The sequence below is a fragment of the Ochotona curzoniae genome, unplaced genomic scaffold (assembly GCF_017591425.1).
Source record: "Ochotona curzoniae isolate NIBS_2020 unplaced genomic scaffold, NIBS_Ocur_1.0 scaffold_4505, whole genome shotgun sequence".
Taxonomy (NCBI): domain Eukaryota; kingdom Metazoa; phylum Chordata; class Mammalia; order Lagomorpha; family Ochotonidae; genus Ochotona; species Ochotona curzoniae.
In genome coordinates, this window is record NW_024467118.1 from 46,744,909 (window position 1) to 46,772,521 (window position 27,613).

A 27,613-nucleotide genomic window follows, 5' to 3' on the forward strand; every position below is an offset into this window, starting at 1 on the left:
GAGGAGGAGAGACAGAGAGGAAGATCTTCTGTACAATGATCTACTGCCCAAGCAACCACAACGGCTGGTGCTGCACCAATCTAAAGCCAAAAGCCAGAAACTTCTTCCAGATTTCCCACATGGGTGCAGAGTCCCAAGGCTTTGGGCTGTCCTTGACTACTTTCCCAGGCCACAAGCAGGGAGCTGGATAGGAAGTGAGGCAGGTGGGATTAGAACTGGCACCCAGACTGCCTTATAGCCTACACAAAAACTTAAGGACAGAATGTGCTAACATCTTTTAAAATATATACATATATATATTATAGATCTAGCTATTATATTATTTATATAAGTCAAATAATTTGCTACCTGGTGCCTGCTTTCCCTGCCTTTGACAATATCATTGATACAAGCTTATTTTTTTATCTTTAACTCTCCTTTTTTTTTTTTCTTTCTTTTTTTTTTTGCTTTTTAATTTCTTTTATTTTGACAATCTTTACATAGCTAATTAGGGTAAAAGGGTTAAGGGCTACAGGAAAGTGGATAAGACCAGTATTTTTTCCACATTGTTTCCTTCATGTTTAAAGGGGGGTATTAGGGAGAAGGCCCACCCAATTTCCCACCCTCCCCAGGTACCAGATGTAGGGTATGCCCTGAGGTTCTTGCTCAAGTGGTTTTGATATTTCACCAGTTATGAATCGCTGCCAATCTTGCCACTCCAAGCACTATGAGGGCTTTGAAAAATCCACTGATTGACATAGTCCATCATAGCTGAGATGGTTGGTTGACCTAGGTTCTGTCTTCTCTCTTTTCTTGGCTAGGGTTCTGAGTCCAGCATTCAGATTAGGAAGATCTCCAAAGAAACTTTGTCTGAGGTGTTCTCAAACCAGATTCTTGTATGTGCTAGCAAGTACAGGACCCAGCTCAGTCCATAGCCCTGATCAGCTGGTGGTTGTAATGGCTAGATTGGTTCTGTTTTCAGCCCCATCTTTCACTGGAACCAATGGGTGTTGCAGTCCAGCCTGGTTCTGCCCAGCACATACTTGGCCCTCACATAAACCAGTGAGAGCTGCAGCCTAGTTGGAGCGACCTGCAATATCCCCCACCAGGCCTGCCCCCTACCCTGGTTTGCCACTATGTGTAGCAGTAATCCAGTCTGTCCCACACCCCATTCCACCCCAGCCGCTGTCTTTGTTTTATGTCCTCCCGTGGAAGTGGTAACCCAAGAGGGATGAGCCCACTATTTCCCTCCCAGGCCTCTCCCACTCCCAGATTATGCACTCTCCAGATAGTTCTGTGGTTTGACTTGACAGAACTAGCCCCCAGTGCCAGCTTCTGCCAGCTGATGCTGTGGCTAAGCCCAAACAACCCTCACCCACTCTAATTTTGTTTGCACCAGTAGGAATAATCAGCCCAGCCCGGCTTTTCCCTGATGGTTTGTCCATAACCACATATGGCTCACACATGGCTCAGTAGGGGTTTGAGACCTTGCCTAGTCCATCGCACATCTGCCCTGGTCCTCCAGGACACCAGGGGGTGTTGGGGTCTGGCCCGGTTCGGTGCATCCATTCCCAGTCCACACTTGTGCCAAGGGAGACTACAACTGTTTCCCGACCAGAACGCAGCCCCCATTCCAGGTCACACACCCCTTGGCAGGAACCTCAACCCAGCTAGGGTTGTCCCCTTAGCTCCCCAACCGTGCCTGTTCCCAGCCATAGATCACTCGCATGCCAGTGGTTGCTCTGACTCAGCCTGGCACAGCCCCTCACCTGTCCCAACCTCTGCCTTAGACACTGTGGCTTAGCGTCCCTGGCTCATGTGGACCAGTAGGTACAAGAGCCTAGCTCGGCATGACCTGTGCTCCCTCCTGGTTTCTAGTTTTGCTTGTGGGCTAAGGTTTGCTCAGTCCTGCCTGATCTACTCTGTTCCATTACCAATTGACAGATTAGCCAGCTGTTGGAGCTACTTTTCCCAGGTTGTCCAAACCCCAGGTCTGGACCACATGTTCACCAGCGGGAGCTATGACTCGCCAAGGGAGTTTTCCAAGTTCTTCCACTTAATCCACTCCCAGACCCAGTTCTCATACATGCCATTGGGTTTAGGCCAGTGCCCGGTGCAGTCTGGCCTTCCATTTGGCCTGATACAAGCTTACTTCTAGCACTTGTAACTTATAAGTCCCTTATAGTCATCAGGAAATTTCTAAATATCTAAAATCATGCAACCTGGAGATGTATTATTTCTCCTGTTCTTTTCCTTCATTCAATGGCTATTAAATACTATACAGTATTCTAGCACAGCAGAAATTATTTATGAATATTAAGATCTTTTTGTGAGGTTCTCAATATAAAAACAAATGAAAAGCGTAAATAAGAGGCATAAAGAAGGTGTAAAGGTTAGGCTATCATGACTTTCCACATTCTCCCTTCCCACATTCTATGTCCAGATTGTCAATTGAATGACAAATCACCACACAAAAAATTAAGAGTCTATCTGACAGACATCATGTCAAGCATTAGTTCATGCTTTCAAAGAAGTTAAGACGTTAAGTTCCACAAGTTTTGGCTCCTCCCAGATTCTAGCTAAGCAGCTGCTGGGTTTATCAGTTGCTTGCAAAAAAACATTTAGGGTAAGATCTTATTCATCTAAGATAAAGTGGCATGTGGAGGGATAGAATGTGCTAACGTCTTTTTAAATATATATATAGATCTACCTATTACATCATTTATATAACTCAAATAATTTACTTTTGCTGTATCAGCTACTTAATTTTGGACAAATTCCTAAATTTCACAGGCAAAATTAGATGAGAATTTCACTTCTGAGCTTATAGATTAAGCGCTTTTCCTGCTTTTAAGAAACATTAACTGCATAATTCAAACTCCCTCAGTATTGTGACCTAGTTCCCTCCTCTTAATGTTATAAACAGCTCTTGTAACTATGGTAACCACCCAGGGAAACGAAATGTTTTTCTGGTCAGCAATATGTAAAGCATACTATACGTGTTATTTTTCTCTCTGATTACCAAGGCGGTGATATTTGCTTTCTTTTTTAACAGGGACAGAAAGAGAGTAAGAGCTCTCATCCACTGGTTCATTCCCCAAATTCCTGCTGGCTAAAAGCCAGGAGACTGGAATGCAATTCAGGTCTCCCACTTCCCTCCAGGATTGCAGGAACCCAATTATGTGAGCTATCATCCCTGCCAGCCAGGGGTCTGCAGGGATGGGAAGCTGGGGTGAAAACGGCGAGAGCTGGAAGTTAAACCGGGGCTCTCAGATGCAGGACAGCTGCTAGGCTAAACACCCGCCCAGATGTCTGCTTTTTCTTGGTTATGGGAATCTACTGTATTATACCTTCCTCTTGATAACACTCTATCATGCATAATTCCTTCATTAAAATATTTTAGGATTGCTTTTTAACAATTAGTAGTCATCTTACAAGCTGAATAGCATCATAACTCAAAGTGGCAGGTTTGATTGCAGTGTTAAATCTGTGCTGTCAGGAATGGGTATTTAGCCAAACGGGTAAGACAGCCACAATCCATACCAAAGTACTCTCTGGATACCTACCAAGCAAACCTAGGAAAGAAGGAGTAATGGATCAAATACTTGTGTTCCTGCCCCAGTAGGGGAGATTGGATGGTCTTCCTAGCTCAAAAAAAAAAAAAAAAAAAAAAAAAAGTGGGAGGCAGCAAATTGGTGTAGGGTGTTAGAGACTTGCAATGCAGTCTTCCTATATGGATGCTCCAGTTAGCTTCCTGCTAATTTGGATGGAAAAGTATCCAAAGATGGCCCAAGCGCTTGGGACCCTGCACTCATGTGGGAAATCTGGAGGAAGCTCCTGGCTGTTGTGACCAACTAGGGGGCAAACCAACAGATGGAAAATCTGTCTCCCCTTCTCTCTAATTCTAGCTTTCAAATAAACAAGTTGTCTCTCATTTGTTCATTGAAGGATTTAGGGCTAAAAATGTAATAATCCAGTAAGGGAAAATGGAATGCATTAAGCAGTATTAGCCATAAGTTTGATCAGGATACTTTTATATCTGAAAACTTCCATGATAAAGCATTTAAGAACCGTTAAAAAGTAGGTAAAAGTTCTAACTTAATTGGCCTGCCTAAAGCAGGAGGTAAAATTTCTCATGAAGTATCTCGAGAAATTGTTCACTACTCCTTAGTTTGTTTTTAATTCTTTTGAAATTGTTGTTTTCTTGTCTCTCAAAGCAAATGTGAGTGTGGGACTTCTCTCAAGCAACTAATTTACAGATGAAAGGTAATCCCAGGCACTAATGCTGGGAGCTGCAGCTACTTATCTTTTTTAGGGTTATTCTAAGTCACTTAAAGAGCAGAAAATATATTACAGAGAAATTAAGATGCCATCTTGCTTTACTCACAGGATTATATATTACCAATTAACTTCTGTGTTGCAGGGAATTGAGGATTTTTAACTTCTGCATTTAGATGGATTAATTGGGTCACTCTGAAGGAGCCCCACATTTCTAGGTAAACTAAGAAGAAAAAGGTATTTATAAATAACTGAAGTCAGTTAACAAATTTGGTGCTTCCCCACTCCCCACACCTTCCTTTTATAGGTGTATGGCAGAAATAAGCCTGAGATTAACCTTTGTAAGTAATTTTTAAAAAGAAGCAACTATCTGCAATAATTCACACACACAGAGGAGATCACGCTAGATCACAAGTTCACATCAACACCAGCTTAAATGTTACCTGGATTCTTTACTTCCTCTCAGCTGTTTAGTGGAATAGAAACTGAGAAGACTTTGCTGAAACCTCCTCTGGCACACATACTCGCCCTTCCTTAGCTAGCTCTAGGTTCCTGTGTGCTCAGTGGCATTGCCTTCTCTCACTTCCAGTTTTAGCCACACGTCTTATCTGCTGCAGATCACCCGTTGGGCTGAATGGGAACCAGGGGTGCACTCAGTACCTAACGTGAATCAAGGGGCGTGCTGTTACCTGAGGCCCAGGCGGGGTTCGGGTAAAACCCAGTAAAACTGTCTTTAAAAGGATTTTTAACTGTTTTTTTTTTTGACAAGACGTGGCTGCTTGATCTGAAAGCTTTACCAAATGCTGTGTAGGTGAACTTCATACCCAAGGGGTTAAAACCTCCAGGTGTCACGAGTATATAGGACAGCCTGCCTGCGCACGGCGATCCTAAGGAGTGGAATTCCCCGGAGTTTTTTTTACTTTTCTTCAGGATCAAGATTTAGATTTCTGTGCTGTCCATGAGTGCGTACCACTCACAGCTGTTTCAAAACTGCTCTAAATAGGTCATCTTACGGTTTATCAAGTGAACCTAGCAACAACCCCATTTTCACCATCTGCTCATTTTTTAATTCAAAGATACTACGCACAATAGGGTTTGTTTATACAAGCATTTCATTACATTCCCTGTGTATTTGAGCAACCTGCACCCACGCTACTACACAGCTTCCAAGACCACCTGTCAATGAGGAGCCAGCCCCCGTAGCTGGCACTTCGTTGTCGCTACCCAGCAGTTCATTGAAGGGAACGGTCACTTAGTGGGCCAGAGACAGCCGGGGGTCTGGCCGCTGGTCCCCGGGCCCCCTCCAGTTAGTTGTAAGGGATCAGACACAGAAGACCTGTAGCCATGCTGCAGGGCTCCTCCCTCCGCCAGCGAGCCCTCACCCACGGCGAATGGCTTAAACGCTCCGCCCTCCAAAGAGAGATTAGGCTTTGTTGTCAAAGGTTGACTGTTGGACAAACGCACTCTGGCCATCCCTTCCCTGAGAGAAACAGCTGGCTAGAACCTGCAAGCCAAGTCCGCTAGGAAGGGCCACGCCCTCGTAACGAAGACTGTCAAAGGCACAGAAAACCCCGGTAGGAGGGAGTGGGGGCACCTCCTACCTCCCCGCAGGCCGCCCGGTGCCATGGGGGCCCCCAAAGGCAGCGCCGGGAGAAGGCTCTCCGCCCCCCGGGGCAGCGCCGAGGCACCGGGCCGCGAGCCCAGCCGCCGCTCGGCGGGAACACGGCCGCCGCGCATGCCGGGAGCCGCGCCCGTGGCACGCTGGGTCGCGTAGTTCCCGCAGGCCTCGCTCCCGCGGTGCAACGAAGAGCGGCGGCCGGCGGCTCCTTGGAGGGGCTCGCGGGCAGCCGCGCCAGCTCTACCTCACGGGGGGCAAAAAGCCGATTCACGCCGGGCCGAGTGAGCCGGGCCTAGGCCCCCCTCCGCGACCTAGGGCCGGGGAAAGGACGGAAGGAAGGATTCGGCCGCCGGTGCTCTCTCAGGTCCCGTTCACACAGCGGGCGGGGAGGCGGGTCCGCCGGAGCTTCCCCTTTAAGGAGGGGCGGGGCGCGGCCTGCCGTTTGGCCGCCCTCCGCACCCTCCCCCCCGGCCGAGGGCTGACAGACCAATCGCCCGGGTGGCGGAGGGAAGGCGGGAGAATGCGAACCCCTCGGCGGGGCGGTAGGGGCGGGCCCCGGGCCTTATTAGGGCTGCGTCGTGCGCAGGCGCACGGGCGGCCGCAGCCGGAGGGGCGGGGGCGGTGGAGCGAGAGCCTCGGACAGGCACGGAGGGGGCCTGGCAGGAACAGGGGGCGGCGAGGGGCTCGTCCAGGGGATCCGAGCTGCGAGGAGGCGTGGGGGGCGTGTGGGGGACGCTGCTGGGGGACAGGGAGTGTCAAGGCCGGCGAACCCGGCGCCAGCTCCTGCCGGGCGTGTGTGTGTGTGTGTGTTGGGGGGGATCCCCACGGCTCGTCGTCCTGGGGAGGGCGCAGGGGAGACCGGAGGGAGCCCTGATCTCGCCCCGCCCCTGGGCTTGTTACCGCGGGGGCGGGGAGCGAAGGCTCCTTTTTCGGGGGAGTGGAGGTCTGGGGGCCTCGGCTGTGGCCTCCGAAGCGGCGGGCGGCCGGTGTGTGCCCGCGGCGGCCGTGCCTCTTGCATGCGCGGCTGCTGGATGCGGCGGCCCGGAGCGGCAGGATGTTAGGGCAGCAGCAGCAACTGTACTCGTCGGCCGCGCTCCTGAGCGGGGAGCGCAGCCGGCTCCTCACCTGCTACGTGCAGGACTACCTCGAGTGTGTGGAGTCGCTGCCCCACGACATGCAGAGGAACGTGTCCGTGCTGCGGGAGCTGGACAACAAATACCAAGGTAGGGGGTCGCGGGAGCTCTAGGGGCACGGCCGCTCCGAGAGCCTGTGGGGCGGCAGTGCCACTTTGCCTTTTCTGCCGCTGACAGTGCTCCCCGGCCAGGGTGTGGGGAGGCGGGGAGGAGGGACTCGAGAGGCCCTCGCCGAGGTCGGCCGGGGTCTCCGGGGCCCAGGGAGGGGGCCGCGCGTCAGCCCCCGGACCCCCCCCCCCCCACCAGCTGCACAGACCCAGCGGCTTGCAGCTGTCGCGGAGGAGAATCAGCCATTTTACAGCAGCGAGCATTTGTTCCGGCGCTGGCCGGGCCCCCTCGTCGCAAGCCTGCCTGTCGGGGGACGAGGGAGTGTGCAGCCGGGCCCGGGGCGGAGGTGGTGCTGGCGGGGGCCGCGGCGGCGGGGAAGGGAGTGAAGGGAGCGGTCCCCTGCCCGCTCGGCGGCCCCGGTCCCCAGAGGAGATGCATCGGAACGTACGAGGGGCAAGGCGAGAGGGAGAGGGCCGCGACGGCGGACTCGGGCTCGGTCCCTGCCTCCCGGCTCCGGGCTCGGGCAGAGAACGGGCTGTTCCCCTTCTCCCGCCCTGGGGAAAGTTCTGGACCGCCCCCGCGCCAAAGCCTTCCCCGGCTCCGTCTGCCGAGGGGCTACGAGGGGAGGGGCCCCGCGGAGCAGGGAGGCGGGTGCGCATATGTCCGTGTGTCGGGGTGTGAGTGTCCGTGTGTCTGTGTGTGGGGGCGAGCAGGCCCCCCTGCGTCCTGGGGGCGGGGCCGCGGGCGTGACGTGCGCGGGGCGGGGCGTGACGTCGGCGGGGGCGGGGCGCGCGCTCCCGCCGGCCTCGGCGATGGCCGATGGCTGCGGGGGCTCAGGAGCGAGGCTGGCCGTGCGGAGCGTCACTTCGGCCTCCGGCAGAGTCGGCGTCGGCGTTTGTGTTGTGTCCCAGTCACTGGACGGGGACACTGTTTGCTGGGACCTTAGCTGTCCCCGAGAGAGCACAGGTTCCGGGCCATGTGTCACTTCCGGGCCCCAGTAGGAAGTGGGTTGGTTGACAGGGCAACCGCCTGGCGTCCCTTCGCCACCTCTGGATCGCGACTTTGCCAAGTTTTCAGCGATGAGTTTCAGTGATGAGCCCACCCTTTATGGTCAGGCCCAAGAAACTAGGACAAAGACTCGACCTTGGTCCTGCCGAGTGTCGTTTATCATCCGTACTTTATCGGCTACGTAGGAGGGGAGTTTATCTAGGGAGTTTAAATATGATCATAGCAACCCTAAATCAAGAAACAGACCCTGGAGTTAACCGAGAAACAGCCATATGGACTTCGGATAGATTCTTGTGCCCAGCCTCTTTTTTTCCAGCCCTGTCCCTAATCCAGTGATTCAGTATAAGGGATCCACTTTAGAGTCACATTTGTTGTGGCCACTAGCAAGTAACGACGTGTTTTTGAGTCTGAATTTGTTTTCTGAATTCGAATGATTGATAGCACCCATATCTGTTAGTGGGAAGAAAGTTAATACTGAATGGCGGTCGCTGTGGCCAGGTCCAAGGACTTCATGCCAAGTAAAACCAACTTGACAAAGTTAACTTTTACAAGGTGTAGAAGTAACTTGTCCATTAGTTGAGTGGAGAACGTTTGTCTCCGAGACCTTTTTACATAGGACAGCGTGAGTGTTCTTGGTTTCAAACTATTTAAACTTTTTAATTTGTAGTAAAAACTGTTTGATGCTAGCTTTTTCAGATGCAAAATGGTAACTTATGGACTTAAGAATTGTATGTTGAAAATTTGTAGTTTTTCAAGTAGTGGCCGTGAAGATTGTAAAGCTAGCAGATTTTTATGTTTGTTTAAAGATACACATTGACCTTTACAGAAGCTAAGCCATTTGAAGTTGGGGAGAGAGACTCTGATTTGTTGACAGAGGAATGTATTTTGGTCATGTGTAATTGGCATAATTCGTTCTGATGACATGAGTGATATAGTAAACCTTACAAGATGGAGAGATTGTAAAGATCCTCAATTCTATAAAATTGTGATTCATTTCAATATTAATAGAAAACAATCTAGTTTTCACTCTGCACATGGTTACTAAGCTTGGCTTTCATGGTTTTCTGTTCATTAACTTTATATGTTCTCTTTCATATTCATGCTTTTGTTCATGAATAGTTTTGCTTTTTAAAGGTGTATTTATTTGCAAGTGTTAGAGAGAGGGCCCAGCGTGGTGACTTAGCAGCTAAAGTCCTCGCCTTGAATGTGCTCGGATCCCATATGGGCGCTAGTTGTAATACCGGCAGCTCCACTTCCCATCCAGCACCCTCCTTGTGGCCTGGGAAAGCAGTAGAGGACAGCCCAAAGCCTTAGGACCTTGCACCAATGTGAGAGACCTGGAAGAAGCTCCTGGCTCCTAGCTCCTAGCTCCGGATTGGCACAGCACCAGCTGTTGCGCTCACTTGGGGAATGAATCATCGGAGGGAAGATCCTCCTCTCTGTATATTTTATTTTGTAATAAAAATAAATAAATCTTTAAAAAAAAAAAAAGAAAAAGGGAGAGAGAGAGAGGTAGAGCTCTTCCAGCACGATCTATCACTAGTTGGTTTGCTCCGCAGGTGGGCTCAATGCCTGGAGCTGGGCCAGGTGGAAGCCAGAAGCTTCATGCAGGTCTCCCATGCAGATGGCAGGGGCCTGAATACTCCAGTCATGTTCTGCCGCTTTTCCCAGACCGTTACAAGAGATCAATGTGCAGCTGCCAATGTGTACTGGCCTTCCGTGGGGCAGCTTTACCCAGTTCTTCATGAATGATAGCCTCCCCCCGAACGTAAATTTGTGTCTGGTATAGTGGTAATGTACTGGTATGATTACATAATATAATTGCTCTGTAATTTTTCCTTTTTTCTTTTTAAGATTTGTTTATTTTTATTACAAAGTTAGATATACAGAGAAGAGGAGAGACAGAGAGGAAGATCCGTCCGATGATTCATTCCCCAAATGAGCGCAACAGCCAGTGCTGTGCCAATCCGGAGCCAGGAGCTTCTTCTCGGTCTCCCATGCAGGTGCAGGGTCCCAAGGCTTTGGGCTGTCCTCTACTGCTTTCCCAGGCCACAAGGAGGGTGCTGGATGGGAAGTGGAGCTGCCGGGATTAGAACTGGCGCCCATATAGGATCCTGGTGTGTTCAAGGTGAAGACTTTAGCTATTAGGCCAGGCCATCAGGCCCTAATTTTTCTTAATTTTATTCATTTTTTTGTTGTGGAGAGTATAGCTTTATTTTTTAAAGATATATTTATCCATTTGAAAATTAGACTAACAGAGAGCTCGTCCACCCACTGAGTCGCCCTCCAAATGGCTGCAACAGTCAGGGTTGGGCCAGACCAAAGTAGGAGCCAGGAGCTTCCTCCAAATGTCCCACTTGGGTGCAGGGGCCCAAGCCCCTAGGGCATCCTCCACAGCTTTCCCAGGCACACAGGCACGTTAGCAAGGAGCAGGACACAAAGTGAAGCAACCAGCATTGGACCAGACACTGGCCCTGCAGACGACACATTAGCACGCTATGCCACAGTGCCAACCCCATTAGTTTTTTTACTCATTATTAGCTGCAAAATATTTGAAATAAGGTTTACTTTTTTTTTTTAAACCTCAGGTATTTTGTGAGGGGAAGATGCCGCATTTCCATATTTTCCATTTGGGAAAACTAGGTTCTTAAAAAAAATGCACTTAGATGCCTACTTGAACAAGTGAACCAGCTTTCTTCAAGAGCACGTATTGCAGATATGAGTCACTTCCAGTGGGCATGCTGCTTCGTCTGTTAGCAGGTTACAGAGTCATTGAGTGAGAGAGCGGTACAGCTTTCAGGGAGATCATCTGAGTGGAATTGAATGGTTTTGCTTTGTGTTAACTTACTTGTAGACAGACCCCAGTGTTTATGTTTCACTTGTCCAACATTTATATTCTTATCTTTATTTATGCTGAAATATGGAAGAATGGTATGCCATATGACACTATAAATTAGATTTTTTTCTCTACCCTTAGTAAGACAAAATTTCTTTCAGGTAGAGTTATATGTAATAAGAAATCGACTGGGTTTTATGAAACTAATATTTCCTCTCATCTGAAACTCCAATTCTTACATATCACCTGGTGACTCAGCTATTTTGATGTAACTTACATTCCCTTATGCTGCACAACTATATCAGCAGTTTGTAAAAAGCCTAGAACCAACTGCTGAGTTATCTACAAAGCCGCAGTGATCCAGTGCTGACTTCACTGTAATTTCGTCAGTGGTTTGGTCACTTGATGACAGAACCAGAACCTACTGTGGAAATAATATGATTTTCCAGAATTTCGCATATACTGAAATAAGAGAGCCACTAAAATAAGATGATGGGAAGTTAAAGGTGTTGCTTATTCTGCCTTGTTCAAGTCTATCAGAATCTGATGTGAAAGTAAAGACATTGTGTCTTTCTACCTGCAGCAGACTAATGCTGGGCTGGAATCTGCAGCCTCCTCCTGGAACCTATTCGTGTATTACAGTCAGAGAACAGCATTTTAATTTTATAAATAGGGCTATTTTGATATTCAAATGAAGTATGGGTGAGATGACAATAGGTAGACTCTGACCTGATACAGATAGTGTTTTTGTCCATGTTAAATATTTTTTATTTTGGGGACTGTGACATAGCAAATAAAGCCACTGCCTGAAGTATTGCCATCCAGCATGGGTGCCGGTTCCAGTCCTGGCTGATATACTACCCATTCTGCTCCCTGCTAATGTACCTGGGGAAGCTATAGAGAAGATGGCCCAAGTCCTTGGGTTTCTGCACTCCTGGGGGAGACCTGAAGAAGCTCCTGGCTTCAGACCAGTCCAGCTTCAGCCATTGTGGCCATTTGGATGTGAACAAGCTGATGGAAGATCTGTCTCTCCCTATATCTCTGTAACTCTGCCTTTTGAGTAAAATAAATCTCGTTTTAAAAGCCTCAATTTTTAATTGACCACACTTCTTTTATTTTGTTAATAATTATTAATATTACTAATCACATAACCATTGCTACCATTATTCATTTATTTACATATTCTTTCATACTGGATAATATGATCTTTATATATGAAATAAACATATATAGGGCCTGGTGCAGTGGCCTAGCAACTAAGATCCTCACCTTGCACACACTGGGATCCCATATGGGTGCTGGTTCTAATCCCGGCAGCTCCACTTCCCATCCAGCTCCCTGCTTGTGGCCTGAGAAAGCAGCTGAGGACGGCCCAAAACCTTGGGACCCTGCACCCGTGTGGGAGACCTAGAAGAAGTTTCTGGCTCCTGACTTTGGATTGGTGTAGCACTGGCCATTGCAACCGGTTAGGGAGTAAATCAATGGATGGAAGATCATCCTCTCTGTATAGCTTTCTAGTAAAAATAAAATAAATCTTAAAAAAAAAAATACATACACACTATGAAGAGTGTAGTTTTCTTGCCTGAGTTCTAATTTCACCAGTTCTGTAAGAAATAATTGGCTGTGCCCAGCCTTGTGGTGCCCCAGGTTAAGGTGCTACCTATGGCTCTGGCACCACAGAGAGTTCAGGTTCGACTCCCACCTGCTCCACTTCTGATCCAGCTTTTTGCTGATGCACCTGGGAAAGCAGCAATGAAAGATGTCTCTGTCTCCATCTCTCTTCTCTCCATCTCTCTGTAATTCCACCTTTCAAATAAATAGAGTAACTGACTTTAAAATGTTATGTGCTTTACACACAGTAACACTCATTTTTCTTTTCTTGTGTTAGAAACATTAAAGGAAATTGATGATGTCTATGAAAAATATAAGAAAGAAGATGACTCAAACCAGAAAAAACGCCTACAGCAACATCTCCAGAGAGCTTTAATCAATAGTCAAGAATTAGGAGATGAAAAAATTCAGATTGTTACACAAATGCTTGAATTGGTGGAAAATCGGGCAAGACAAATGGAGTTGCATTCACAGTGTTTCCAAGATCCCACTGAAAGTGAACGAGCCTCAGATAAAGGGAAGATGGATTCCAGCCAACCGGAAAGATCTTCAAGAAGACCCCGCAGACAGCGGACCAGTGAGAGTCGTGATTTATGTCACATGACAAATGGGATTGAAGACTGTGATGATCAGCCGCCCAAAGAGAAGAAATCCAAGTCAGCCAAGAAAAAGAAGCGCTCCAAGGCCAAGCAGGAAAGGGAGGCGTCCCCCGTCGAGTTTGCCATCGATCCCAACGAGCCTACATACTGTTTGTGTAACCAAGTGTCTTATGGAGAAATGATAGGATGTGACAATGAACAGTGTCCAATTGAGTGGTTTCACTTTTCGTGTGTCTCACTTACCTATAAACCAAAGGGGAAATGGTATTGTCCAAAGTGCAGGGGAGATAATGAGAAAACAATGGACAAAAGTACTGAAAAAACAAAAAAGGATAGAAGATCGAGGTAGTGAAGGCCATCCGCATTTTAAAGGGTTATTTGTCTTTTATATAATTCGTTTAATTTCAGAAAATGTTTTAGGGAAAATGCATAAGACTATGCAATAATTTTTAATCATTAGTATTAATGGTGTATTAAAAGTTGTTGTAGTTTGTCTGTGACCTTAATTTTCTGCACTGAATTACCAAATATTTTAAACCAGGTAGTCTTCAGATCACCTGATGAGAGGAGCAGGGAACAGGGAGAGTGAAGTGTGAACATTATAAAAACGTCAGAACCATGCCTATTTCATTTTCACTTAAAACTGCAATGCTGTTGGGGGGGTTGGGAGAAGAGGGGAATAAACACAAAAGTTTTGCTAACATTTTAGTTCCATGTGCTTCAAGAAATTTAGATACTGTTGGATTTCTCTTTAAGCATAAGATTAACTTGGGTAATTTAAAATATGAACACTAAACCATTTAGAGCTTTTTCTCTAGCCCCATTGATTATTCACTTGCTCATCTCTAGACTTCCAGGAATTTATGGAACTAGAGATAAGAATAATTTGGGATTCCATGTGGAATAATGTGCTCTTAATAGAGTATTTGCTGCTGTGTTTTCCTTAGTAGCATTTTGATACACTGTCAGTAGTCCATTTGTAAAACGCTTTGCTGCTGCTTCATAGATATGTTTAGTGCTTAATAAGGGATTTGTCTTGGTTTTGTTTTAATTGGGACAGGTGTAACAGTAGTTAGGACACCGAAAATGCTGCCGTTGATGAAATGTGGTTATATAGTATCATGGCTCGAGGTTGAGCAATTGAAAACATGCAACTTGCTATTTGCTATGTGACACAACACTGGGATTATTAGCCAGAGGCTACCAGTGGGGAAAGGGCATTCACTAGTCTATAGATATGGCCTTTCTATCAAACAGTTATTTTAAATGTTTTTGCTAGTGGCTAAAAGTCAATTCATTTCTATCCCAATCAACGACTACATATTATTTTAAATAATAGTGTATTTACCTTCTTAACTTTCTGGTATTGGTGCTGTTTGATGCTTTCATGTTTGATGAACTAATTTCATTATAACAATGCAATTGATATATTTGTAAATCAAATTTTCCAATATTCGAGTATTTTAAGGATTAGCCTCTTGATGGATATATATGTCCACATGTTTGAAGAAAATTTTGGGTTTTGGAGGCAGCAGATTGACTAGTCCTTTAAATCTATGTGTAACATGCTTTTTTATTCATTTCTTCCTAATCTGATGATCTTGATTCTTTTTGATTAACATGTGAAAAATCCTGTCTGCTTGTTTGAAAAAAAAAAAAGTTGTTTTTTTGTCTTCTAACTCTCTTGTGTGACTTTTAGGCATGTCATTTCATCTCATCTGGGTATTAGGTTATTCACTTGCAAAATGAGTTTGCTTAAATATCTCCAAAGCTCTCTTGAAAATGTGTAGTATTTGCATGGAGTAAGGATTTTAATCATGAAATTATTTTTTTTAATTTTTGATTGATTTCCGTCCACTCCAAGATAATAAGACAATGAAGGTGAGCTTAGCCGTAGGTAAATGCATTCTTTAATTAGACATACCCTAAGAATAGTTTGATGACAAGAGCCTGTAAACTGTATTACTTCTGGAGTGAAAAATACCAGTCAGCATAATTAAGAGCTTATTTTGTTGTAATTTAAATTGAGTTGTAAAGAAATTCTTTTCTCTCAAGACTATAGCATTTTGTTTTGGTTATGACAGACTGGTTACAAAAATGCAGCTCATTGTGTGACACCTGTCAAGTTATAAATATTAGCAAAACTCCCAAAAGCTTTCATAATATGTGACTTATATAGAAGTCATCACTTTTTCACAGTTCATTAATTTGCCTTAACACATGTGGGAGCAAAAAAAAAAAAAAACAAAAAACAAAAAAACAACAACTTGTAGAAAGTACCTAAGTTTGAATTAGACTTTACAGGAAAACAGACTTTAAAAATCCTGGCAGACACACTTTCTTTTAGACCTATTGTTTGAAACATTTTTATTTTTGTGATTATTTTGTTTTCTTTGCCATCTCGGACAAAGATGTTTTAAATTTGCATAAATACTATGAAATTTCTTCTGCTCAGTATTCTCATACTGTATTCCAGTGATTCCTAAATTTGTCTCACCTGCAAATTACCTCAGGAACTTCAGCAAATAGTGATACTTTTGCCCTACCCTCAGTAATTTTGATCCATTTTTGATACAGTTCATTTAGAATGTGGCTTAAATCATTGAGAGTTTTTGTTCCTTTTTTTTTTAAAAGATTTATTTTTTTATTATTTTTTCATTGGAAAGGCGGATATACAGAGAGGAGAGACAGAGAGGAAGATCTTCCGTCCAATGATTCACTCCCCAAGTGAGCGCAACGGGTCGATACTATGCCGATCCAAAGCCAGGAGCCTCTTCCAGGTCTCCCACGTGGGTGCAGGGTCCCAAAGCTTTGGGCAGTCCTCGACTGCTTTCCCAGGCCACAGGCAGGGAGCTGGAAGGGAAGCAGGGCTGCCGGGATTAGAACCGGCGCCCATATGGGATCCCGGGCGTGCAAGGCGAGGACCTTTAACCACTTGCGCCACCGCGCCGGGCCCTTGTTCCTTTTTTTTTTTAAAAAAAGATCCCTATTTTGATGTGTGAGCTTTGGAACTAATGCCACATTTCAGAAATTTCAACCTGTTGAAAATAATGGGTGTATTCTTCCATCCAGATCTGTGCAACTCAAGCACATGTAAATACAGAATGAAAATATGTAAATGTGTCCTCTCCCCCACCAGTTCCACTACCAGTACTTGAATACTCAGTACCTTAGAACATTGTTTTTAAGAGTTGGATAAAAAGAAAGAGGCCCTGCTCATGGACCATACACGCTAGAGGAAAAATCGTGATATATATAGTGCCAGAAAACCATTTCAGTGCCAAAATGAAAGTAAGGCAGAACAATAAGATAGATGAAAAAGCAGTGAGTGTCTATAGTGCTGAAAGAAAGTCTCAGAAAAAGCCATAGAGCTGACAACAAGTGAGTAGATGTGGCAGATTTGAGGGAGGAAGGAGTAGAACGAGCTTGTGAGTGTGAGCAGAACACTATTCTGTGGTTCTGTGGATGGGCTAGGGAAGTCAAGGTAGGAAACTGACAAAGCCATTGGGAGGTTTTGAACCCTGGTCCGATTAACACTTAGAGAACATTTTGGATATAGTGTACAGGGAACCTAGGGAAAAGAGGGAGACTTGGGGGTTCCAGTCCTTCAACTCAAAGTACCAGTCAGTGGCACAGACTAGGGTGTTGGGGCATAAATGGCAGCTAGTGGTAGTACTCTTAACATTTTGGAGGTACAGCCAACAGGACTTTGGCCCAAGGATTGGAAAACAAAGAGATGGCAAGGGTAATTTAATAGGGTTTTGGCCAGAGGAGATGAGAGAATCAAAATTTCTGTTTTGCAGTTTGGTTTCAGATGCATTGTGGGTTTCTAGTGGAATCCAGCATCAAGAGCTGCACATGACAAGCTGGAGGAGGGGTCAGGAGATTTTGGAGAGTTAGCTTGTGGGCGGAATTTGACATTGTATGGCTAATATGACACAGGCAATTGGATGACTGCACAAAAGGTGATATGCATGAATCGTCTCATTTCGTTAAAATGTGAATCTGGCTTAGTAGCCTAGTATGGGGTCTGAGATTGCATTTTAACAAGTCCCTAGTGGTGTTGCTGCTACTGTTTAGGAACCCACCTTTGGAGTACCAACCAAGAGATCCAGAGTGGGAGGGCTGTTCCCTAGAACATGTCACTATTTATAGGAACCAACAAAGGAGGCTTCTGGGAATTCACAGTGAGAGTCAACCAGGAAAATGGGGTACACCAGAATCAGAAGAAATTGCTGTATGAAGTAAGTTGTCAAATCATTCAAATACTGCTAAAAATAGCTGTGAGAATTCATCTTTGGATGGGAGTAGGAGAGAGATTATTTTTCCAAAGTGCAGATTTGGAGGATGAAGGTCTGTGTGGGGATGATGGTGAGCAGAAGGGAATTTATTTTTCTTTTTTTTTAATTAATTAATTTTTTAAAAAGATTTATTTATTTATTGGAAAGTCAGATATACAGAGAGGAGGAGAGACAGAGAGGAAGATCTTCTGTCCGATGATTCACTCCCCAAGTGAGCGCAACGGCCGATGCTATGCCAATCCGAAGCCAGGATCCAGGAACCTCTCCGGGTATCCCACACAGGTGCAGGGTCCCAAGGCTTTGGGCCGTCCTCAACTGCTTTCCCAGGCTACAAGCAGGGAGCTGGAATGGAAGTGGAGCTGCCGGGATTAGAACTGGCACACATATGGGATTCTGGTGTGTTCAAGGCGAGGACTTTAGCTGCTAGGCCTTGCTGCTGGGCCCAGAAGGGAATTTCTGAAGCAAGAGGTGACAACTGTAGCCACCCCAAGCTTGGGTGGAGAAGGAGTTGTAGCCGGGGGAAGGTGAAAGAAGGGAGGATCTTCACTTTGAAGGAGGTAATGGTGTGGTTATGTGCCAGGAAGGCACAAATGAATGGGGAGGAGGAGGGCCTTCCAAGAGTGAAATTGAAAGGCCAGCAAACAGTGAGATCTTGGATGCAGGGAGGGGGTAGTTTTAGCAGGCGGAGGGAAAAGTTATTGTCAACAGGAAAGGTATGTTTTATTAAGTATAATTGTGTGTGTGTGTGTGATTTGCAAGGCATTGTTGCAGGCAGTGAGGGATAAAGCAGTAACTAAGAGAAAAAGCCAACCTGTAGGTGTTGATTGTGGAGTGAGGGTACGTGCAATTAGGTTGCTAAATTTGGCATTTAGAAAATGAGACTGGTCTTTTCTAACAGCTTTCACTTGCTCAGTAAAGAGCTGAGAGTGGGCAAGAGTTGTTGGAAGTGTGAGTGATTCATTAGAGGAGTGTGTTTGTGTGAGGAATCACCAAAGAGTGCGAAAACAAATGAGCCAGGAGTACCACTCAGAACGGGAGATTTGGGACACAACTGCAAATGAGCTGTGAACTTATACTCTGTTGCCTGGATGCAGGTGTGAAAGAAAGAGATACATACAGAATAATTTAATTTTTTCCAAAAATCTCTGTAGCAAGCCGGAACACTACATCTCCCCAATCCATTTTCTATACCCAGGTGGTGTCATCCGAGGGAGGACCCTGTCCTCATTGCCCCCTCCTGAAATGGCAAGGATCATATTTCCAAGGAACATTCGATATACATAAACTAGACAACTGTTCTTCCTGGACTGAGATAGCTTAATGTTTAAAATATATTTTAAGTCATGGAATTATTTACACTATGATGGCTTAAACTCTATACATCAATAAGAGATGTCATAGCTCCTGTATCATTTATATATATGTATATTATCTTTTTATTGGATATTTTCTTACTGGACCTTGAATCAGAGCAACCATTCCATTAAAGTAAAAAAAAATTTTTTTTTAAATTGGGAAGGCAGATTTACAGAAGATAAAGATCTTCCATCTGCTGGTTTACTCCCAGATGGCTGCAATGGCCTGAGCCTAGCCCATCTGAAGCCAGGAGCCTCTTCTGAGTCTCCTACATGGGTACGGGGTCCCAAGGCTCCAGGTCATCTTCCACTGCTTTTCTAGGCCACAAGGAAGGACACGAACTGGCACCCATGTACCATGCCAGTGCTACAAGGTGGAGAGGTTAGGCAGTTGAGCTACTGCGCTGGCCCTAACTCCTGTATCATTTTCTGTATCAACATGAAGGGAGTGCCCTGAACCAGGATTCCACAGATAACAGTCTGTGGTCGTCATTTGACCTCCTTGGCTCTCAGTTTGTTCAGCTGGAAAATCAGTAGTGTAATATGTGATTATAAACATTGTAGAAAATTTTTGGTTTTGCTATCTCCATCTGCCATTCAAATCTTCTATTTTAAAATATTTACTTAATACTTTCTTTTAACAGATTTATTTGAAAGGCAGAGAGACAGAATTCTTTTATCTCTTATTGTTACGGGAACAGCTAGGGCTGGCCAGGGACTGCCAAGGATGTATTAGGAACCCATGGGCCTGTTGCCTCCCAGTCCCATTAGGAAGCTGAATTAGAAGGATGGAGTACTCAAGGCTCTAACTAGCACCCTGCTTTGGGATTGGGAATATCCAAGTGGCAGATTAACAGGCTGCACCACAGTGCCCACTTTTTGATTTAAATTCATCTTGAGAAAAAAAGGCAAAGAAGCACTTCGCTGATGAATGGATAATGAGTATAATTTTCTGTGAGTAGACAATTACCTTAAATTGAAAGAAAACAAAGCAGTGTTACTGAATTGAAGCTGTGTAGTACTGACTGGAAACAACCCAGTAGCTACCTTTTGTTCATGAAACTATGCTAAGCAAAGGTAAAAAAAAAAAAAAAGCATGCACATTGGGCCCAGCATCGTGGCCTAGTGGCATGTTCTAAGATTCCATATGGACACTGGTTCTAATCATTGCAGCTCTGCTTCCCATCCAGCTCCCTGCTTGTGGCCTGGGAAAGCAGTGGAGGACGGCCCAAGGCCTTGGGACCCTGCACCTGTTTGGGAGACCTGGAGGAGTCTATGGGCTCCTGGCTTTGGATTGGTGCAGCTCTGGCTTTTGCAGCCACTTGGGGAGTGAATCGTGGGACAGAAGATCTTGCTCTCCCCTCTCAGTATATCTGACTTTCCAGTGAAAATAAATCTTAAAGAAAAAAAGCATGCACATCAAATTGAGTGTTTCTGCATGATACAATAAAAAAAGCTTAAAGAGATTTTTTTCCTAGTCATTTCTTCCAATATTGCTGACAGGCAGTTAAAGCAACTGATTAGGCACTGTAGTTTCTTCACTGCCAGCATAAAACGGAAATGTTAACATTTTAAGTTTAAAGGCACTTATCTGGCTATAAGCAAACAAGTGTTGCTTCCTAATCAGACTTCTGTAAACCTGATGAAATATGGACCAGCTTTATTGATATCAGTATCAGAGTAACTGGCATGACCTGACCCTACAAGGGTTCCTAGTCTTGTCAGCTTTCTAACCTTAGCGTTAAAAAATAGCAGCCCCTCTGAGAGCAATTATCTGGGCCAGCACTGTCGTGACATTGCTTTTGGGGCACACATTCCAGACTGAAAAAAGAAATCTGTGGAATGATCTGTGTAACTTTCGCAGATACCCACTTGCTAGTGGATTCTTGATTTAGCAGAATCTCCATTAGGCAAAGGTTCCCATTTTCTTACAACTGGATAACAACATTTGCATAGCTGTCACTGAAAAAAAAGATTTGTTAAAGCACAGAGGCATATTTTGGTGTTTTGGATAGCTTTGCTTTTTTTTTTTTTTTAAGATTTATTTTTATTGGAAAGTCAGATATACAGAGAGGAGCAGAGACAGCTTTGGCACAATGGCCGAAGCTGAACCAGGAGACTCTTCCAGGTCTCCCACACGGGTGCAGGGTCCCAAGGCTTTGGGCCTTCCTCAGATGCTTTCCAAGACCACAGGCAGGGAGCTGGATGGAAAGCGGGGCTTCCTGGACATGAACTAGTACCCATATGGGATCCTGGAGTGTGCAAGATGAGGTCTTAAGCCGCTAGGCTAGTGCACCGGCCCGATAGCTTTGTTTTTGTAAATAACTTAATGTAGTCTTTCAAATTTGATTGTGCTAGATTACACTTGTGCTGAATATGTCCTTAAAACCTTTTTAGTGTATAGCGGGATATAAACAAATAGTGCATTCATCCTTTGGTTCAGCGCCATACAGCAATAGCCTTAAATATTTCTCCAATATGGAGGACCATTTGCCTCTGGATTTGCCTTGGAGTGATTTGTAAAATAAATGTGGCTGCTTTTAATGTTTTTGCTCTTCTTTGCATCGGAAACTGTCTGAAAGCATGTATCCTTTCTCCATGTTTTGTGTCAGAAAAACATTCCAGTTTTTGTCAGGAAGACAGATTCTGAGGCACTAGTACCTGAACTTTAATGTATGATTTTGGATATTTTAACCATATGGGCTTTTTTTCCCCTTCCCTGATCTTGATCTTGTTTGATTATCAGTGTTTCATTGTATATTTGCTTTGAACAGCAAGATCTAATTACTTTGTCCAAAGGCTAAGTTATTTATATAGTACACTAATCTTAGAAACTGCTCACATAGAAACAGGTGTTGGATCAAATGGTTCGTTTCTTTCCAGGTGTCCAGGCCTTAGATTAGTCATGCAGAATCAGAACCTCAGTGGGGAGTAATGATGCTGGTTCCAAGAGAAACTGCTTTTCCAAGAATGTGAAATAGTAATTTACGATATTTCCTAGTATTTAAGACAGATTTTTTATTTTTTTTGTTTGCCTTCTGAAATGTGATATCAAATTTTCTGTGAGTTTCAGAATACTTTCTGATCCAGAATTCTTATTTCCTGTCAATTTTGTAAAAAAAATACATTCTCACAGACTAAAAAATCAAAAAGCACTGTACCAAGATAATGATTGAAATGTTTTTCAGTTTTGATAACAAAACATTTGTAGTAGTTTTGACTCCAAATTGATAGTGTTTGAGGATTGCAGGGTTTTTTCCCCCTACATCTCCATTGTTTAAAATTAGTTTGGAATAATTCCAACAAAATTTAAGTGTAATTATTTTTAGACATTTATTTGCAAAGCAGAGTTAGACAATTTGCTAGTTCACTCCCCAAATAGCCATAATGATCAGGGCTGGGCCGGTCTGAAGCTGGGAGCCAGGAATTTCATTCAAGTCTCCCATAGGGGTGTAGGGACCCAAAGATTGGGTCATCCTCTGCTACATTCTGAGGCACACTGGCATGGAGCTGGGCCCTAAAGGTTTACTTATTTTTATTGGAAAGTCAGATTTACAGAGAGAAAGAGAGACAGAGAGAAAGATCTTGCATCCACTGGTTCGCTACCCAAGTGGCCGTAACAGCTGGAGCTGAGCCAATATAAGCCAGAAACCAGGAGCTTCTTCCATGTCTCCCATGCGGGTACAGGATCCCAAGGCTTTGGATTGTCTTTACTGCTTTCCCAATCCACAAGCAGGGAGCTGGAAAGAAAGTGGAGCAGCCAGGATACGAACTGGTACCCATATGAGATTCTGGCACTTGCAAAGCAAGGACTTTCGCCACTAGACTCCTGTGCCAGGCCCATCACTGTTAATCTTGTAACCATGTCTGGGAAAGCATGAACTTCTAAAAGGCTGGTGATAATAAGGACCTGAATTCAAGCTGTGATTTGTTTTTGTTTTTTTTTTTTTTTCATGGCTGTATGGGTCAAGTATATGCTGTGAGGAGTAACCTGTTGGCAATAGTCGTATGTTCACTGTAGGTTTTGATGTTTTTTAAACGATTTATTTTATTTATTTGAAATAGTTACAGAGAGGCAGCAGCAAAGGCAGAGACTTTCCATCCACTGGTTCACTCCCCAAATGGCCCCACCAACTCGGGGCTGAAACCTGGGGCCTTCATTCCAGTCTCCCAAGTTGGTACAGCAGCCCAAGTATTCGAACCATCTTCTGCTTTCCCAGTCCTATTAGCAGGGATCTGGGAAATTAGATTGAAGGTGAAGCAGCTGGGAGCCAACCATACCCATTTGAGATACTATAGCATTGGCCCCTTTTTTATAACTTAATGTCATGAGGCTCCTTTGGCTCTGAAATCTGTAAAATTCAACTAAATTATTATTTTAATTTGTTTTACTTGAAAGTCAAAATAATGGCCTGGCGCAGTGGCCCGGCAGCTAAAGTCCTCACCCTGAAAATGCCAGGATTCCATATGGGCATTGGCAACCCCTCTTCCCATCCAGCTCCCTGCTTGTGGTCTGGGAAAGCAATCGAGGATTGCTCAAAGTCTTGGGACCCTGCAGCCGCGTGAAAGACCTGGAAGAGTTTCTGGCTCCTGGCTTCCAATCAGCGCAGCACCGGCCATTGTAATCACTTGGGGAGTGAATCATCAAACAGAACATCTTCCTCTGCCTCTCCTCCTCTCCATATCTGAGTTTGTAATAAAAATAAATAAATCTAAAAAAAGAAAAGAAAAAGTTAATAAAGAGGGAGAGATACAGATCTTACATCTACTGGTTCATTCCCCAAGTAGTCACAACAACCAAAGCTGAGAGCCAGGAGCTTCTTCCTGGTCTCCCAGGTGGTTCCAGGGGCCCAGAGCCTTGGGCCATTTGCTGCTATTTTCCCAGCCATAATCAGGGAGCTAGATGGAAAGTGGAGCAGTCAAGACATGAACTGGTACCCATATGGAATATAGGCACTGCATGTGGAGGATTAACTTGCTAAACCACTATGCTAACCCCAACTAAATTGTTTTCTGTGTTTTTTCCTAATGTTTAAAAGTAATTAATTTGCTTCTATAAAATGCATATATTGGAAAGTGGCATTTGCTTAATCAGCATCAACCAAGGATTTTCATAAACAAGTAGGGAAGTATCCTCTGTAGAGAGAACTAAAATCGGAATTGTGTCTGAGACACAAGGCCTTCACAGAAAAGAGGAAGCCAGCTCTCCTCCTCCTGGGGTCACCGATGGAGCTGCAATTTCTGGCACAGTTTAGTAGGAGAGTAAGACATCTTTGTTTCACCTTTTAAGTAGTTGAGATCTCCGGGGATGTCAGTGGTTCTGTCAGGCAAGATAATCACATTATCCCTTGAATAATAAAATTAAGTAAAGTGGTATTTGATATATTGGAATCCATGTAGAGAGGGATAAGAGGCTCCCTCTCTGAGTATATTAGCTTGCTTGGTAAAACTATCTGATGAATAATGTTTATTCTGAAGGCAGTAAGTATCCAGTCCATGTGAGGATGATGTGTGTAAGGGTGGAATTTCCCTTCTCCCTTTTCATGATCATCTTATTTTATGGGAGAAAATTGAAAAGGCAAAGGCTTCCCTTGCCGCGATTTTACTCTGGTGTGTCACCAAGGGTTGATACAGATTGCTGGGGAATCACAATTTCTAAAATAGTACAAAATTGCAACTGTTTACTCTCAATGCTTCATTGTGGTCTTCTTTTTGTTGCCTTATTTTTTTTTTTTATTAATTACATTTCATTTTGTGACACAGTTTCATAGGCTCTGGGATTCCCCCAACCCCTCCCTGTACCCTTCCCCCATGGTGGATTCTTCCACCTTGTTAGTTGCCTTAAATTTTGTGTTTGGACACCTTAGGGAACATATGGATACTGATCCTTGGAAATTGCCATTCCTCAAAGCACCGTAAGTTCCTCAAAGATCTTTGTCGTGGTTAATGATTTTACTTATTTTTTTTTAAATATTTATCTTATTTTTATTACAAAGTCAGATATACAGAGAGGAGGAGAGACAGAGAGGAAGATCTTCCATCCAATGATTCACTCCCCAAGTGAGCGCAACGGCCGATGCTATGCCCATCCAAAGCCAGGAACCAGGAGCCTCTTCCAGGTCTCCCATGTGGGTGCACGGTCCCAAGGCTTTGGGCCGTCCTCGACTGCTTTCCCAGGCCTCAAGCAGGGAGCTGGAAGGGAAGCGGGGCCGCCGGGATTAGAACCAGGGCCCATCTGTGATCCTGGCGCATTCAAGGCGAGGACTTTAGCCGCTAGGCCATGCCACAGGCCCTATTTTACTTATTTTTAATAAATAAATTGTAATACTAACAATTCGGAAGTCAGTTTTTAAGTTAAAGATATATATATAAATAAATACATAAATGTGTATCTATGTTTAACTTCAAAGAGTCACAAAGAGAGAGACAGAGACATTCCATTCACTTAGTCACTCCTCAGATGGCCACAATAGCCAGAGTTGAGCCAGTCCGAAACAAAAGCCAGGAGCTTTGTCCAAGTCTCCCATGCAGGTGCAGGGGCCCGAGGGCTTTTGAGCCATTCTCTACTGCTGTCTCAGGCTACAAACAGTGACATGGATGGGAAGTGGAGCAGTATGCCACAGCACTGCTATGCCCAAAGACATTTTTGTTGCAAAGAAGTACAATAGTCAAACAACTGTTAATACATCGTGATGATATTGTTTGTGGGAGAAGTAGAGTGAAAATGCAATTTAATGAGAAAAACTTTTATTTGCAGGCACTTAAAAAAATGTGTCGTATGATGGTATGATGGTGCAGTGAGTTAAGCCGCTGCTTGGGATGCCTGCATCCATCTCTGAGTACTGGGGAGAGAGTCCCAGCTGTTTCATATCCAGTTTGTTGCTCATGCTTCTGGGAAGCAGCAGAGGATCACAGGTGTTTGGTTTCCTGGGTGGGAAGCTTGTTTTGTGGCTTTAACCTGGGGCAGCCATGGCTGTGAAGGGCAATTGAGGAGTGAGCCAGCAGATGGAAGAGCTCGTTCTCTGTCTCTCCCTCTGTCACTCTGCCTTTAAAATAAATAAAAACTTATTTTTTTTAAAGATTAAAAAGAAATTTTTTTTTAATTGTAAAGGCAGATATACAGAGAGGAGGAGAGACAGAGGAAGATTTTCCGTCTAATGGTTCACTACCCAAGTGGCTGCAGTGGCTGGAGCTGAGCCAATCCAAAGCCACGAGCCAGGAGCTCTTCCAGGTCTCCCACATGGATGCAGGGACCCAAGGCTTTGGGCCATCCTCCACTGCTTTCTCAGGTCACAAACAGGGAGCTAAATGGGAAGCAAGACTGCCAAGATTAGAACCAGCACCCATGTGGGATCCTGGCACGTGGAAGATTAGGGCTTTAACCACTACGCTATCGTGCCTGGCACAAAATAAATAAAAACTTTTAAGAGAAGGAAAAAAAAAAGTACATGAACACATTTTTAAAGATATGGTGTAGTATGTATAGTCTACTGAATACATTTGAATGATTTGATTTTAAATGTTGTGTTTTAAATAACTGCACCAATAATATGCCAGACATTATTTACCATTATATGAACTTATGAAAGATTTCAGAGGTTAGCATTTGCATATGTGGTAGTACATGGTTTCTTTCTTTTTCTGTAAGTTTTATTTTTGATAATTTTTACATATTTGATTAGGAAGTATAAAGGGTCAAGGGCTAGAGGAAAGTGGGTGAGACCGTTGTTTTGACATTATTTTATTTACTTATTTTTTTAAAGATTTATTTATTTTTATTACAAAGCCAAATATACAGAGAGGAGGAGAGACAGAGAGGAAGATCTTCCATCCAATGATTCACTCCCCAAGTGAGCACAATGGCCAGTGCTGCGCTGATCCGAAGCTGGGAACCCGGAACCTCTTCCAGGTCTTCCACGCTGGTGCAGGGTCCCAAGGCTTTGGGCCATCCTCGACTGCTTTCCCAGGCCACAAGCAGGGAGCTGGATGGGAAGTGGAGCTGCCGGGATTAGAACTGGGGCCCATATGGGATCCTGGTGCGTTCAAGGCGAGGGCTTTAGCCACTAGGCCACGCCACCAGGCCCTACATTATTTTATTTATTTAAAAAGATTTTATTTATTTAAAAAAGAACATTTCTATTTTATTTATTTATTTTGATTTTATTTATTTAAGAAGTAGGAAGAGGGAGTGAAAGAGATAGCACTCATCTTCTAGCTGACTCCCCAGAATCTGAAATCTGGGAAGTCAGTGTAGGTGAGTGGCAGGGACCCCAGGGGCAGAGCCAGCATTCCAGTCCAGGTACACGACACAGGTTATAGCCATTCCTGGCAGTGACTCAGTGCTAATTGCCCACTCCAAGACACTGCTTTAAAAAGTTTTTTGTTTGTTTGTTTTTGTTTTTTTAGGAGAAACAAATATTAGTAGAAATCATGGGCAGATGTTACAAATCATTGACCAAAACATTGACAAAACAGGCAGTCTGTTCTATACTCTGGTCCACCCACTTCAGTCACCACCTTCTATGGTGTTACCTTAGATTTCGTAATTACCAAAATCTTTACTGGAAAAAAATACATTTTCAGTTCTGGCCCTGCTACTTAGACCCACTCCTCCAGTACTGGCTTCCCCACTCCTGACTCAGAACTGTTCTTCAAAATATTCCTCCCAGATCTTGACCGCCTTTTGTCTTTCTCACATTGGCTTTTATCTTCTGCCTGACTCCCATCCCAGAGCCCATCAGGCTAATGACCTGAGAATGCATGTGTTCTCAAGTCCCTTATCTCTTT

General features: G+C 44.5%; 1 protein-coding gene across 1 annotated transcript; it reads left to right on the forward strand.

Annotated features, from left to right (window-relative positions):
* The first annotated feature begins 6,630 nt into the window (after window positions 1-6,630).
* On the forward strand, window positions 6,631-14,845 carry ING2 (inhibitor of growth family member 2). The gene is made up of 2 exons (XM_040966117.1): window positions 6,631-7,098; window positions 12,849-14,845. Exons 1-2 carry the CDS (start codon window positions 6,930-6,932, stop codon window positions 13,517-13,519), a joined length of 840 nt encoding a protein of 279 aa, XP_040822051.1. The 5' UTR covers window positions 6,631-6,929; the 3' UTR covers window positions 13,520-14,845.
* The last annotated feature ends 12,768 nt before the right edge of the window (window positions 14,846-27,613 follow it).